General features: G+C 44.0%; 1 protein-coding gene across 2 annotated transcripts; it reads right to left on the reverse strand.

Annotated features, from left to right (window-relative positions):
• Window positions 1-1,173: 1,173 nt before the first annotated feature.
• LOC110294138 (disks large homolog 5-like) lies at window positions 1,174-11,561 on the reverse strand. Of its 2 annotated transcripts, none has more exons than XM_085836097.1 (5): window positions 11,423-11,561; window positions 10,279-10,434; window positions 8,923-9,067; window positions 2,100-2,283; window positions 1,174-1,359 (listed from the first exon to the last, which is right to left on the reverse strand). In XM_085836097.1, the coding sequence occupies exons 1-5, from the start codon at window positions 11,559-11,561 to the stop codon at window positions 1,174-1,176; spliced, it is 810 nt and encodes a 269-aa protein (XP_085692223.1). The 2 variants fall into 2 exon arrangements, with proteins under 2 accessions (XP_085692223.1, XP_085692222.1); XM_085836096.1 differs by lacking the exons at window positions 1,174-1,359; window positions 2,100-2,283 and adding exons at window positions 7,116-7,367; window positions 8,104-8,287 and having other exon boundaries at window positions 8,923-9,054; window positions 10,278-10,434.
• Between the last annotated feature and the right edge of the window lie 1,017 nt (window positions 11,562-12,578).

The following is a 12,578-nucleotide window of genomic DNA, read 5'->3' on the forward strand; positions in this document are numbered from 1 at the left end:
TGTACATAGACATCTCCTGAGATTTCTCCACTCAACTGGACTTGATCCTGTCCATCTAATCCAGCACATGCACTGAAAGGACAAAAACCAACTGCAGGAGGTGTAGGGATGCCTCACAGGATAGAGCATCTGCTACTCTCTAGAAGACCCACATGGTGCCTAACAATCATCTCTAGGAATGGTTGTGATTCCTTCTTCTATCCTCTGAGGGAACTGTTCCTCAGAAGGAGCCACATACAGTATTACATTCACTAGGAAAAACACCCATTCACATAAATGTTAAAAATAAGTCTAATCAGCAACAGCAAAAACACAGCAAGTTTATGGTCAAGGAAAACAGCATCTATCAAAAGCTATTTCCCAGCAAGACATGGAAGGTCATTATATCTGCTGGGTGGTTATCATTGATGCTGTATTGCAAGTAAAACTGAGGCATATGGCTCTGGCCTTCCTGATTTATTTTATATTCCTTTCTGAGTGTTTTTATATCCTTAAGCTCTAGAACAGTGATTGTATATTACTCCGTATCTGGTCCACTGGATCATGAATGAAGGTGTGTTACAGAGTGCTATATGTTAGGAGTAAGAGAATTCATGACACGGTGGATGCAGTATGGCAGTGATCACATCATTAAGTGTGTGTCCATGGGGTAAGTAAATTATCCACACACAAAAGATCATCTCCTTGTATACCCTTAGGTGGCTATGACTTTACTATTTAGCCCTGGCTGCCTAGAACTTACAAAGATCCGTCTCTGGATATGAGTTCTAGGTCTACAGCAGGGGATAGAACACCTGAATAAGGAAGATGTTCTCAAGAGTCACTACTTGCAAATCAATTTTTATGCATAAGAAATAGAATTTTTAAAAAATAGGTTTTAAAAGATTAATTAATATAGAGATAAAGGCAAAAACAAACAATGAAATATAAGAACAAGAACATATAACTTCTAAATAACATAGCAACAACTCAAAGAACAAAACCAAAACTCTAAAGGAAAATTATTGTTCGGCTGCTTTCTTTTTCTGCACTTTTAGCAGCACAGACCTATAGCCTGCTACTCCTCTTGGACACTTGGTAGCAGTGCAGTCACCTCAGTTCTTCGCCAAGAGGAGTTGTCTGAAGAAAAAAGGGAATAACACCCTGAATCAGCCATGGCTTCCTAGTTAGGGCCTATTCCCACTCAAGACATGTGGGAATAGACATATAAAGAGATTCATCTGAGGAAGAATCATCTGAGGAAGATTGTGGGTGCTGGAGATGGTGCTCAGCAGGGGCCTCCTGGGGTGGCAACTCATTCTGCAGGATGCTGTCTTCTTGATCTGTGGCCAATCCCAGCTCTCTTGCAGTTTCTGAGACCTGGGAGAGGAAGGCAGTTACTAAGACACAGGAATGGTGGGGAAAGTCATGGTAGCTTTCAGGCTGCTGCCTCCCACCACCTCAACTTAACTTGACAGTCAACATTAATATTTTAACTGAAATTATTGGTGGGAAATCTGCAGATAGGCAACGTATTCAAAAACAGTCACAAAACATGGTCTGAAAAGATCAAGTCAGGCTTCTATCAACTCCAACCAAAAACATGGCAAAGGAAGAGACCTCAGTGGACTACAGGAAGAAAGGAGAAGGCCACCTGACACCCAGATCAATGATAATGAGAAGCACTCGTTTGACATTTGTACTTGGCTCTAATCCCTCCAAGGTGTATGCACCTGGGATGTCATGTGACTTCTGCGTGTCTCCTGTCTAAGGGCCCAGAACTCACTCAAACCTTCGCATAGCATTCCACCTATCTTGAAGACATGCAAGAATGTAACATGTTATTCACCTGTCACCCCAAGTGGACTGCAGACTAAAGCAGAGTTGAAAGGTACACTTGCCAGTGGTAACAGTATCTCAAAAGAGGCTAATTCAGTGTCTCACAAGAGGCTAACTTCCCAGAATACTCCTGTGAAGACAGAGCAAAGAACAGCTACATTCCATTAGGAGGATGGCTGCTTGGGAGTATGGACTAGAAAATTGGTGGAGGAAAGCAAAGATAGATCTAATGTGGCAGTGGTATCAGATAGTTATAGCCTGACTGAATTGCTTGTCCCTACCTGATATTCTTGAGTTTCCAGGTTGCGGGTCTTCCCCTGTTCGTCTTTACCACTCAGGTTCAAGTCCATCCAATGCTGTTGAATGCTGGCCCATTCAGCCTGTACTTCCTTGCTCTCCTGCTGCAATGTCACCAACTTCTTCTTTATAAGATTCTTCTCCATTAGGAGCCGGCTGTGCAGGTTACTGGAAGCACACTCTGCATGGTAAGATCCTGCCGCCTCCTCCTTCCATTTCTACTTATAGGTCCCATTAACCTGACCTGTACCCTGGTTCCTATGAGGACCTAATACAATCCACCTCAATACATCCATGACAGCTGTACAAACAGCAAATAGCCATTTCAGGGAATGTCTTAGTCAGGATTTCTATTCCTGCACAAACATCATGACCAAGAAGCAAGTTGGGGAGGAAAGGGTTTATTCGGCTTACACTTCCATATTGCTGTTCGTCACCAAAGGAATTCAGGACTGGAACTCAAGCAGGTCAGAAAGCAGGAGCTGATGCAGAAGGCCATGGAGGGATGTTCTTTACTGGCTTGCTTCCCCTGGCTTGCTCAGCCTACTCTCTTATAGAACCCAAGACTACCAGTCCAGAGATGGCACCACCCACAAGGGGCCTTTCCCCCTTGATCACTAATTGAGAAAATGCCTTACAGTTGGATCTCATGGAGGCATTTCCTCAACTGAAGCTCCTTTCTCTGTGATAACTCCAGCTGTGTCAAGTTGACACAAAAATAGCCAGTACAATTGACCCCTTGTCAACTTGACACACAAACACATCACTAGCAAGCCTCAACCCTTACATTCTTATTCATCCCCAAGATCTAAATAACTTTAAAAGTCCCACAGTCTTTACATATTCTTAAAATTTCAGTCTCTTTAAAATATCTCTTTTAAAATCCAAAGTCTTTTTACAATTAAAAGTCTCTTAACTGTGGGCTCCACTAAAACAGTTTCTTCCTTCAAGAGGGAAAATATCAGGGCACAGTCACAATCAAAGCAAAAATCAATCTCCAACCATCCAATGTCTGGGATCCAACTCACGATCTTCTGGGCTCCTCCAAGGGCTTGGGTCACTTCTCCAGCCATGCCCTTTGTAGCACATACGTCGTCCTCTGGGCTCCAGATGCCTGTACTCCACTACTGCTGCTGCTCTTGGTGGTCATCTCATGGTACTGGCATCTCCAAAACACTGCATGACCCCTTCAGTCCTGGGCTTTCAATTACAACTGAGGCTGCACCTTCACCAATGGCCTTCCATGGCCTCTCACAGTGCCAAGCCTCAGCTGCTCTGCATGACCCCTTCATGCCTTCAAAACCAGTACCACCTGGGTGACCCTTAAACATTACCAAGTCCCGCTGCAGAAGGAGTACAATCTTGCCTATCTCTGGAACACAGCCTCTTTGTGCTTTCAGAAAACACTTCCCAGAAGATGTCACCTCAATGATGCTGGTCTCTTCTTAATCACCGCTAATTTCTTAGCTCCAGCTAACCAGCATCAATAGTCCCAGTAATGCAAAGTTTTTGCTTTAGTAGTTCTGGTATCTTGTTAATCACAGCTGATTCTTCAGCTCCAGCAAACCAGAACCACAGAATCTTCACAACCAAAGTAACAATGGCCCTGAAAAGAGTCTTTAATTTTCCCTCTGAAATTTCACAAACCAGGCCTCCATCTTCTGCACTGTTCTCAACATTATCTTCCAAGCTCCTACACAACATCTGACAGAGCTCTTAACAACGAATGGATCTTCAAGCCCAAAGTTCCAAAGTCCTTCCACAGTCCTCTCCAAAACATGGTCAGGTAACCTGTCACAGGAATACCCCACTCTGCTGGTACCAATTTGTCTTAGTCAGGATTTCTATTCCTGCACAAACATCATGACCAAGAAGCAAGTTGGGGAGGAAAGGGTTTATTCGGCTTACACTTCCATATTGCTCTTTGTCACCAAAGGAAGTCAGGACTGGAACTCAAGCAGGTCAGAAAGCAGGAGCTGATGCAGAGGCCATGGAGGAGTGTTCTTTACTGGCTTGCTTCCTCTGGCTTGCTCAGCCTGCTCTCTTATAGAACCCAAGACTACCAGCCCAGAGATGGTCCCACCAACAAGGGGCCTTTCCCCCTTGATCACTAATTGAGAAAATGCCTTACAGTTGGATCTCATGTAGGCATTTCCTCAACTGAAGCTCCTTTCTCTATGATAACTCCAGCTGTGTCAAGTTGACACAAAAATAGCCATTTCAGGGAAGAAGAAGTTTGTGCTGCAGTCCAAACACCAAAAAGGGTCCATGTTTTTCCAAAAGAAAGAGGGATCTCCATCTACCCATGACAGCCCATGCATTGGGGCAATTCCAATTAGTAGGGTGCAACTACAATCAGGGTAGTCAGTAGAACCAAAGGGAGGGCACTCTATCCTTGTGTTACACCTCACTTAGCTCTGTAAAACCCTGCCTGAGCCCCAGAGGCCCAGTACAGCATAATAACCTTCTCATGATCTGAATCACTTTTCTATCTAGAGGCTCCTGAGGATGCCTGGAGAGCACTGGCACTGGTAACAGTCTCTTAGAGACCTAGGAAAACTGAGTCCAAAAGATCCAAGGCACACTGAAGGCTCAATAGCAGAAAGGATAAAACCAGACCTGCAGACTCTCCAGACCAAAAACAAAGGAAGGTAAAGATGTGAATACTATCAATAACAAGTGACCACACTGTATTGTTTTAAACTTTAATAGAAAATTGAGCATAACTGAGGAATTGGATACCAGCACTCTGACATGACCTTTTTGTGCCTAGACATGGCTCAAAGGGAAATTGGGAGGAGGCCTAGGGTTCCTCTGCATGGATAGAGCTGGGTAAAATCGGCACTGACCAGTCTGAGCAACATTGCTGAGGCCCCTTATTTCAAGTAAAAAACAAATTCTCTGTCCTCCTTCCAAAGAGCTCCTGTTCAGGCCATGGACCTTGCATAAACATGGCAACATCTGTCTGGCAAGGCTTGCCCCCTTACCATATCTGTAGCAAGTTTGTCACAAGGCAGCAGTCTATTTCATGCTGTTGCTGTAATATACTTTCCAGTTGTGATGGTTTGTATACTCTTGCACCAGGGAGTGGCACCATTTGGAGGTATGGCCTTGTTGGAATAGGTGTGACCTGGTTGGAGTAGGTGTGTCACTGTGGGTGTGGGCTTAAACTCTCACCCTAGGTGCCTGGAAGTCTGTCTTCCACTAGTATTCTTTGCATAAAAATATAGAACTCTCAGCTCTCTGCCTGTGCCATGTCTGTCTGGATGCTGCCATGTTTGATGATAATGGACTGAACCTCTGAAGCTGTAAGCCAGCCCCAATGAAATGTTGTTTTTACACAATGGAGTACTATTCAGCTATTAAAAAGAATGAATTTATGAAATTCCTAGGCAAATGGATGGACCTGGAGGGCATCATCATGAGTGAGGTAACCCAATCACAAAAGAACTCAAATGATATGTACTCACTGTTAAGTGGATATTAGCCCAGAAACTTACAATACCCAAGATACAAGATACAATTTGTAAAACACATGAAACTCAAGAAAAACGAAGACCAAAGTGTGGACACTTTGCCCCTTCTTAGAATTGGGAACAAAACACCCATGGAAGGAGTTACAGAGACAAAGTTTGGAGCTGAGAGGAAAGGATGGACCATCTAGAGACTGCCATACCCAGGGATCCATCCCATAATCAGCCTCCCAATGTTGACACCATTGCATACACTAGCAAAATTTTGCTGAAAGGACCCAGATATAGCTGTCTCTTGTGAGGCTATGCCGGGGCCTAGGAAACACAGAAGTGGATGCTCAGAGTCATCTACTGGAAGGATAATAGGTCCCCCAATGGAGGAGCTAGAGAAAGTACCCAAGCAGCTAGAGGGGTCTTCAATCCTATAGGTCAAACAACAATATGAACTAACCAGGAACCCCCCAACCCGAGCTCATGTCTCTAGCTGCACATGTATCAGAAAATGGCCTTGTTGGCCATCAAAAGAAAGAGAGGCCCATTAGTCTTGCAAACTTTATATGCCTCAGTACAGGGGAATGCCAGACCCAAGAAGTGGTAGTGGGTTGGTAGGGGAGTGGGGGGGGTATGGGGGACTTTTGGGAAAGCATTGGAAATGTCAATGAAGAAAATACCTAATAAAAAGAAAAAAAAAACTATTTCCCATGAAGACATGGAAGGTCATTATATCTGCTGGGTCATTATCATTGATGCTGTATTGCAAGTAAAACTGAGGCATATGGCTCTGGCCTTCCTGATTTATTTTGTATTGTTTTCTGAGTGTTTTTATATCCTCAACAGCTCTAGAACAATGATTGTATATTAGTCAATACCTGGTCCACAGGATCATGAATGAGTGTGTGTTACAGAGTGTTATGTGTAAGGAGTAAGAGAATTCATGACACCATGGATGCAGTATGGCAGTGATTACATCATCAATTGTGTGTCCATGGGGTAAGTGAAATTATGCACACATGAAAGATCATCTCCTTGTATACCCCTAGGTGGCTATGACTTTACTATATAGCCCTGGCTGCCTAGAACTTACAAAGATCCATCTCTGGATATGAGTTCTAGGTCTACAGCAGGGGATAGAACACCTGAATAAGGAAGATGTTCTCAAGAGTCACTATTTGCAAACCAATTTTTATGCATAAGAAATAGAATTTTTAAAAAATAGGTTTTAAAAGTTTAATTAATATAGAGATAAAGGCAAAAGCAAACAATGAAATACAAGAACAAGAACATATAACTTCTAAATAACATAGCAACAACTCAAAGAATAATATCAAAACTTCAACCAAAACTCTAAAGAAAAATTATTGTTCAGCTGCTTTCTTTTTCTGCACTTTTAGCAGCACAGACCTATAGCCTGCTACTCCTCTTGGACACATGGTAGCAGTGCAGTCATCTCAGTTCTCTGCCAAGAGGAATTGTCTGAAGAAAAAAGGGAATAACACCCTGAATCAGCCATGGCTTCCTAGTTAGGGCCTATTCCCACTCAAGACATGTGATATAAGAAGATTCATCTGAGGAAGATTGTGGGTGCTGGAGATGGTGCTCAGCAGGGGCCTTCTGGGGTGGCAACTCCTCAGCAGGGACCTCCTGGGGTGGTAAATGCTCAGCAGGTGCCTCCTGGGGTGGCAACTCCTCAGCAGGGGCCTCTTGGGGTGGCAACTCATCCTGCAGGATGCTGTCTTCTTGATCTGTGGCCAATCCCAGCTCTCCTGCAGTTTCTGAGACCTGGAAGAGGAAGGCAGTTACTAAGACACAGGAATGGTGGGGAAAGTCATGGTAGCTGTCAGGCTGCTGCCTCCCACTACCTCAACTTAACTTGACAGTCAACATTAATATTTTAACTGAAATTATTGGTGTTCAATCTGCAGACAGGTAACATATTCACAAACAGTCACAAAACATGGTCTGAAAAAGATCAACTCAGGCTTCTATCAGCTCCAACCAAACATATGGCAAAGGAAGAGACCTCAATGGATTACAAGAAGAAAGGAGAAGGCCACATGCCACCAAGATCAATGATAATGAGAAGCACTCATTTGACATTTGTACTTGGCTCTAATCCCTCCAAGGTGTATGAACCTGGGATGTCATATGACCTCTGCCTGTCTCATGTCTAAGGACCCAAAACTCACTCAAACCTCCGCATAGCATTCCACCTATCATGAAGACATGCAAGAATGTGACATGTTATTCACCTGTCACCCTTATTGACTGCAGATTAAAGCAGAGTTGAAAGGTACACTTGCCAGTGGTAACAGTGTCTCAAATGAGGCTAATTCAGTGTCTCAGAAGAGGCTAATTTCCCAGAATGCTTGTGTGAAGACAGAGAAATGAACAGCTACATACCATGAGGAGGGTGGCTGCTTGGGAGTATGGACTAGAAAGTATGAAGCAAAGAGAAATCTAATGATAAACCAATGGTATCAGACAGTTATAGCCTGACCGAATTGTTTGTCCCTACCTGAGGTTCCTGAGTGTCAAGGATGCTGTTCTTCTCCTGTTCGTCTTTACCACTCAGGTTCAAGTCCATCCAATGCTTTTGAATGCTGGCCCATTCAGCCCGTACTTCCTTGCTCTCCTGCTGCAATGTCACCAACTTCTTCTTTATAAGATTATTCTCCATTAGGAGCCGGCTGTGCAGGTTACTGGAAGCACACTCTGCATGGTAAGATCCTGCAGCCTCCTCCTCCCATTTCTACTTATAGGTCCCATTAACCTGACCTGTACCCTGGTTCCCATGAAGACCTAATACAATCCACCTCAATACATCCATGGCAGCTGTACAAACAGCAAATAGCCATTTCAGGGAAGAAGAAATTTTTGCTGCAGTCCAAACACCAAAAAGGGTCCATGTTGCTTCAAATGAAAGAGGGATCTCCATCTACTCATGACAGCCCATGCCTTGGGGCAATACCAATTAGTAGGCTGCAAATGCAATCAGGGTAGTCAGTAGAACCAAAGGAGGGCACTCTATCTTTATGTTACATCTCACTCAGCTCTGTAAAACCCTGCCTGAGCCCCAGAGGACCAGTACAACATAATAACCTTCTCATGATCTGAATCACTTTTCTATCTAGAGGCTCCTGAGGATGCCTGGGGAACACTGGCAGTGGTAACAGTCTCTTAGAGACCTAGGAAAACTGAGTCCAAAAGATCCAAGGCACACTGAAGTCTCAATAGCAGAAAGGATAGAACCAGACCTGCAGACTCTCCAGTCCAGAAACAAAGGAAGGTAGAAATGGCCATTTCACAAGTGTTGGCCTCCCTGACAAGAACTTACCGATAGAAATTTATCTCCTTCTTGATCTCCTGATTTATCGCTGGGACCTTCATGATTGCCATCTCCACGTTGTGTTGCAATGTCATGAGCTCCTTCTGCTTTAACTTCAGTTCTTCATAACTTTGATTTAGCCTGTGGTAGGGCCCGGCCCCAGGGAGACAGAACTCCATGAACTTAGGCTTTTAGGAACACATGAACTCAGGTTGAGTCCTGGACTACTGCAGCCATGGAAACCACACTCTGCATTCTAAATGCTGGGATTTTCTTAACCTTGGGAAACTGGCTATCCTGGCCCCAGAACTTCAGAAGCTAGGCATTCAGGTGGAGGGTGACCTGGCTCCCTGTGTTACTCAGTAGGGCTGAAGGACAGACTAACCAGTTATGTTCTCAGGAGCCTGGGCTACAGGTCATTGCCCACCAGACACCTGTGATGTTAATTCTCCTGTTTTCATAAAAGGGACTCTAAATTATGGATACCTAATAATTTAGAGACAGTTATTACACATGATTCTGGAGATGAGGTCAGACATCTCACAGATTTATAATCTGCCCAAGGGATACATATGTATGAACAATTGTGACCACATAGTCAAAGTGCATTGATATTTAAAGTGGGGACTACCAGACCTCAGGACCCACATCACCTGGAAACTGTTAGGCAGGTAAATCCTCAGGCCAATTCACCTACCCCTAAATTCCAAATTGTGGAGAGAAATAAAAACAACATACAAAATATATTCACAGGTCTGTACCTGTGCACATACAGACTCACAGACTTAGACCTATACACAAGATGGAGAAAGAAAGAGTGAGAGAATGAGAGAGAGAGAGACAGAGACAAAGAGAACACAATGTGAGAAGAAATGTATGCAACATTACTGCCTCAGAGTATAAGGCACACAAAGAGGAACAGGCATGAACTTCAGTCATTCTAATCAAGTTCTGAGAAGAACCATGTGGGACCAGGTCCCTCTAGCTGCTACCTAGAGGTTCCAGTACTCAGTCACCTGCCAGACAAGTAAAAACACAACTACAAACTCCCATCACCTAGAAACCTCCTGTCAAAGGCTTTCCAAATGAACCCTAGGAAGTCATCACTGCCTCTATCCCTGAGTTCTTCACTCAGACTCCAAGTTCCTCTTTTCAGTGGAGGGACCAGAAGAGTCTATTTCCCATCTCACTCCTGACAAAGCTTCAGGCGTTGCCTCTCCTCTAAAAAGTGTTTAGGGGCATGAAATGGGGCCCAGGTATGTTCTCCTGGTACAGCTTCCTAGAACCCACCCCTTTAAAAGCATAAGATGAGGGAGGCATTGCAGACTCCAGATTGACACAGCAGGTTTTAGAGCAACGTATACCTCATGATCTTGGATCCCAAGGTCATGTTAAGGTAATCTCTCAGCCCATTTTTCTCCTGGCTAATGAGCTGGATCTCTTCCATCAGCTCCTCCTCTTCCTTCTCAAACTGATTCTTGCTTATGACAGGTACAGGGGATGATGTCTGTCTGTGAGCCCCTGTAGGTAGATGAATACAAGAATATTTGATGTGAAAATGCAAAGAGTGTAGACTGACTACAGAGAAGGAATACATGCCTGTAACCTAGTGACACCACCAAGAGATTGGTCCCAGTATGAGATTTCTTCTCAGTGGATCTCAGTTCTACCATCACTCTAGAGAGATCAGGTGATGCAAGTAGCCAAATGTTTCCCCAGTCTTCCTAAACATGCTTATGAGGACCAGAGAGATGTCTTCTGAAGGATACAACTTGGCTTCAGAGCACTGAGCCCTGTGGTTTCACAAATCAGATGATAAATTCATTATTCAAAAATATTTGAGATTTTGGAGATGCTCAGATATCCTACCTGTTAATCTAAGCCAAAAAATTGGCTTAAAAAGTCATGCAGGGGGAGAACATGGTAAATACAATGATCAACCCCCCCCTCCAGCCAAACACCCCAGAAGTAGCAATAGAATCCCCCTCTGTCTGGGTGTGTCAACTGATAGTTCTTTGTTTACAGTATAGAAATGCCTGCCACCCACAATTGGTGATAAAGAAAGTTAATGTAGGAACTGTCACAAACAGGAGGTCTGAGTAGTTCTCAGAACATGAGGTCATGATCTGGAGCACCATTCTCTCCCTGGCACTAATGTCAGATAACTACAGGAGCTAAAAGAAGCCATGGACTGAAGTGCAGGATTTCCCTCCCCCAAACTGGCATAACTTATACCTCTTGTCACTCCTGATAGGTCTCATTCTGTCTCCATGTAACATCCACAATACCCAGTGGAAGTAAAATATTGAAGTTCATAGCATAACAGCTTTGACCTTGCCAACTCCTGCCTTAGGGGATGGAGAAAGTACTGTTCTGAAATCCTTGATGTTCAAGAATTGTGATAACCATGGAAATTTTTTCACTACCCAGAGTCTCCAGTTCCACATTACTAGAAAGGACAGCTCAGGCCACCCCTACCAGGAAGCTCAATCCACTTCCCAGGACTTACTCCTCATTCGCCAAGTCCACCTTCTTCGTCCTTCATTACTCTCACATGGAAGGCCAGCATCCATCCTCCCCTCTCTTGTCTCTCTCCCATCCACATTGGCTCTCTGAAAAAGTCTCCTGAGTCGGACAAACATGGTCATCTCTAAAATGGCCAGATACCAACTGGGAAATCTCAGTGAGCTTGTTGTCACCAAAAACTTATGACATCACAGAAGTTGCTAAGAACTCTCTCTCCCGGAGGCAAGAAGGAACTGTTGATGTCATGGACTACATACAGCCTTTGGTTCCCTGCTAATGTTCTCCCTGTACTGACAGGAAGCTGAGCTGCCCTTTCCTGGGGCATAGCCATTGAGCACATCCACCTTCCAAAGCCAGGGTTTGTTCTAGGCTTGAATGGCAACACCTAAGTAATTCCTATGTATCTAACTCAGTGTTTCCTTTCCAAACCCCTCTCAGAAATGTCTCATCCTACCTAAAATTTTCCTCAATCAGCAAATGAGCCATTAAAAACTACTGAGAAATCATACCAATTCGAATATGCAGCCAAAATCTACTCCTTTCTTATCATGTACAGGTGCATGAAATCTCATCCAGGCTGAGCCTGTAGGTCCAGTTGCATTGTGGGTGTGTGTTAGGGGCCACACTCATGAAGCCTTGTGCTTAGAATTGAAATTTGCCCCAGGATCCCTTAGGAGGGAGACATGCAGTCATCATGCTTCTGACAACTGTCTAGAGATCTGTTGGCAGAGGAAACTGAAATATTGGAGCCACCAAAGAGAGGCCCTCAGATTGTGTGTGTGTGGGGGGGAGGGGGGCTTTCCTCACTGCACCAAACTCACCAAGCAGTATTTCTTACAGCCCTGTGTTTGCCAGACATTGAGATTCTGTATGAAATATGTAATATATTCAACAGAGGTGCGGATGTGCAGGCAGAAGTTATAGGGTAATACTATAGACATAGGTTAGTTGACAGAGCAAGTGCCTAGCATCTTGTATTTGGGTTCATGATTGGCCCCACAACCACACAAAACCCAATCTCAGTCAAACATGAATGATTCATTAAATGCAGACCCTATGTTGATTGATCAGAACCATAGTTCAGGTTTTGTGGGCTGAGCCATAGCCCAAAAATCTATCTTTGTTCATTTATAAAGAGA

Source organism: Mus caroli, unplaced genomic scaffold (assembly GCF_978045245.1).
Source record: "Mus caroli unplaced genomic scaffold, Mus_caroli_1 scaffold_4, whole genome shotgun sequence".
NCBI lineage: Eukaryota > Metazoa > Chordata > Mammalia > Rodentia > Muridae > Mus > Mus caroli.

Excerpts from the sequence above, each read along its gene's own strand:
- LOC110294138 (XM_085836096.1), bottom strand. The coding sequence starts at position 11,561 with ATGACCATGTTTGTCCGACTCAGGAGACTTTTTCAGAGAGCCAATGTG. Across the intron at positions 10,435-11,422 it reads GTGGACTTGGCGAATGAGGA|GGGCTCACAGACAGACATCA; the intron begins GTAAGTCCTGGG and ends ATCTACCTACAG. Across the intron at positions 7,368-8,103 it reads TTGACACTCAGGAACCTCAG|GTCTCAGAAACTGCAGGAGA; the intron begins GTAGGGACAAAC and ends TTCCTCTTCCAG.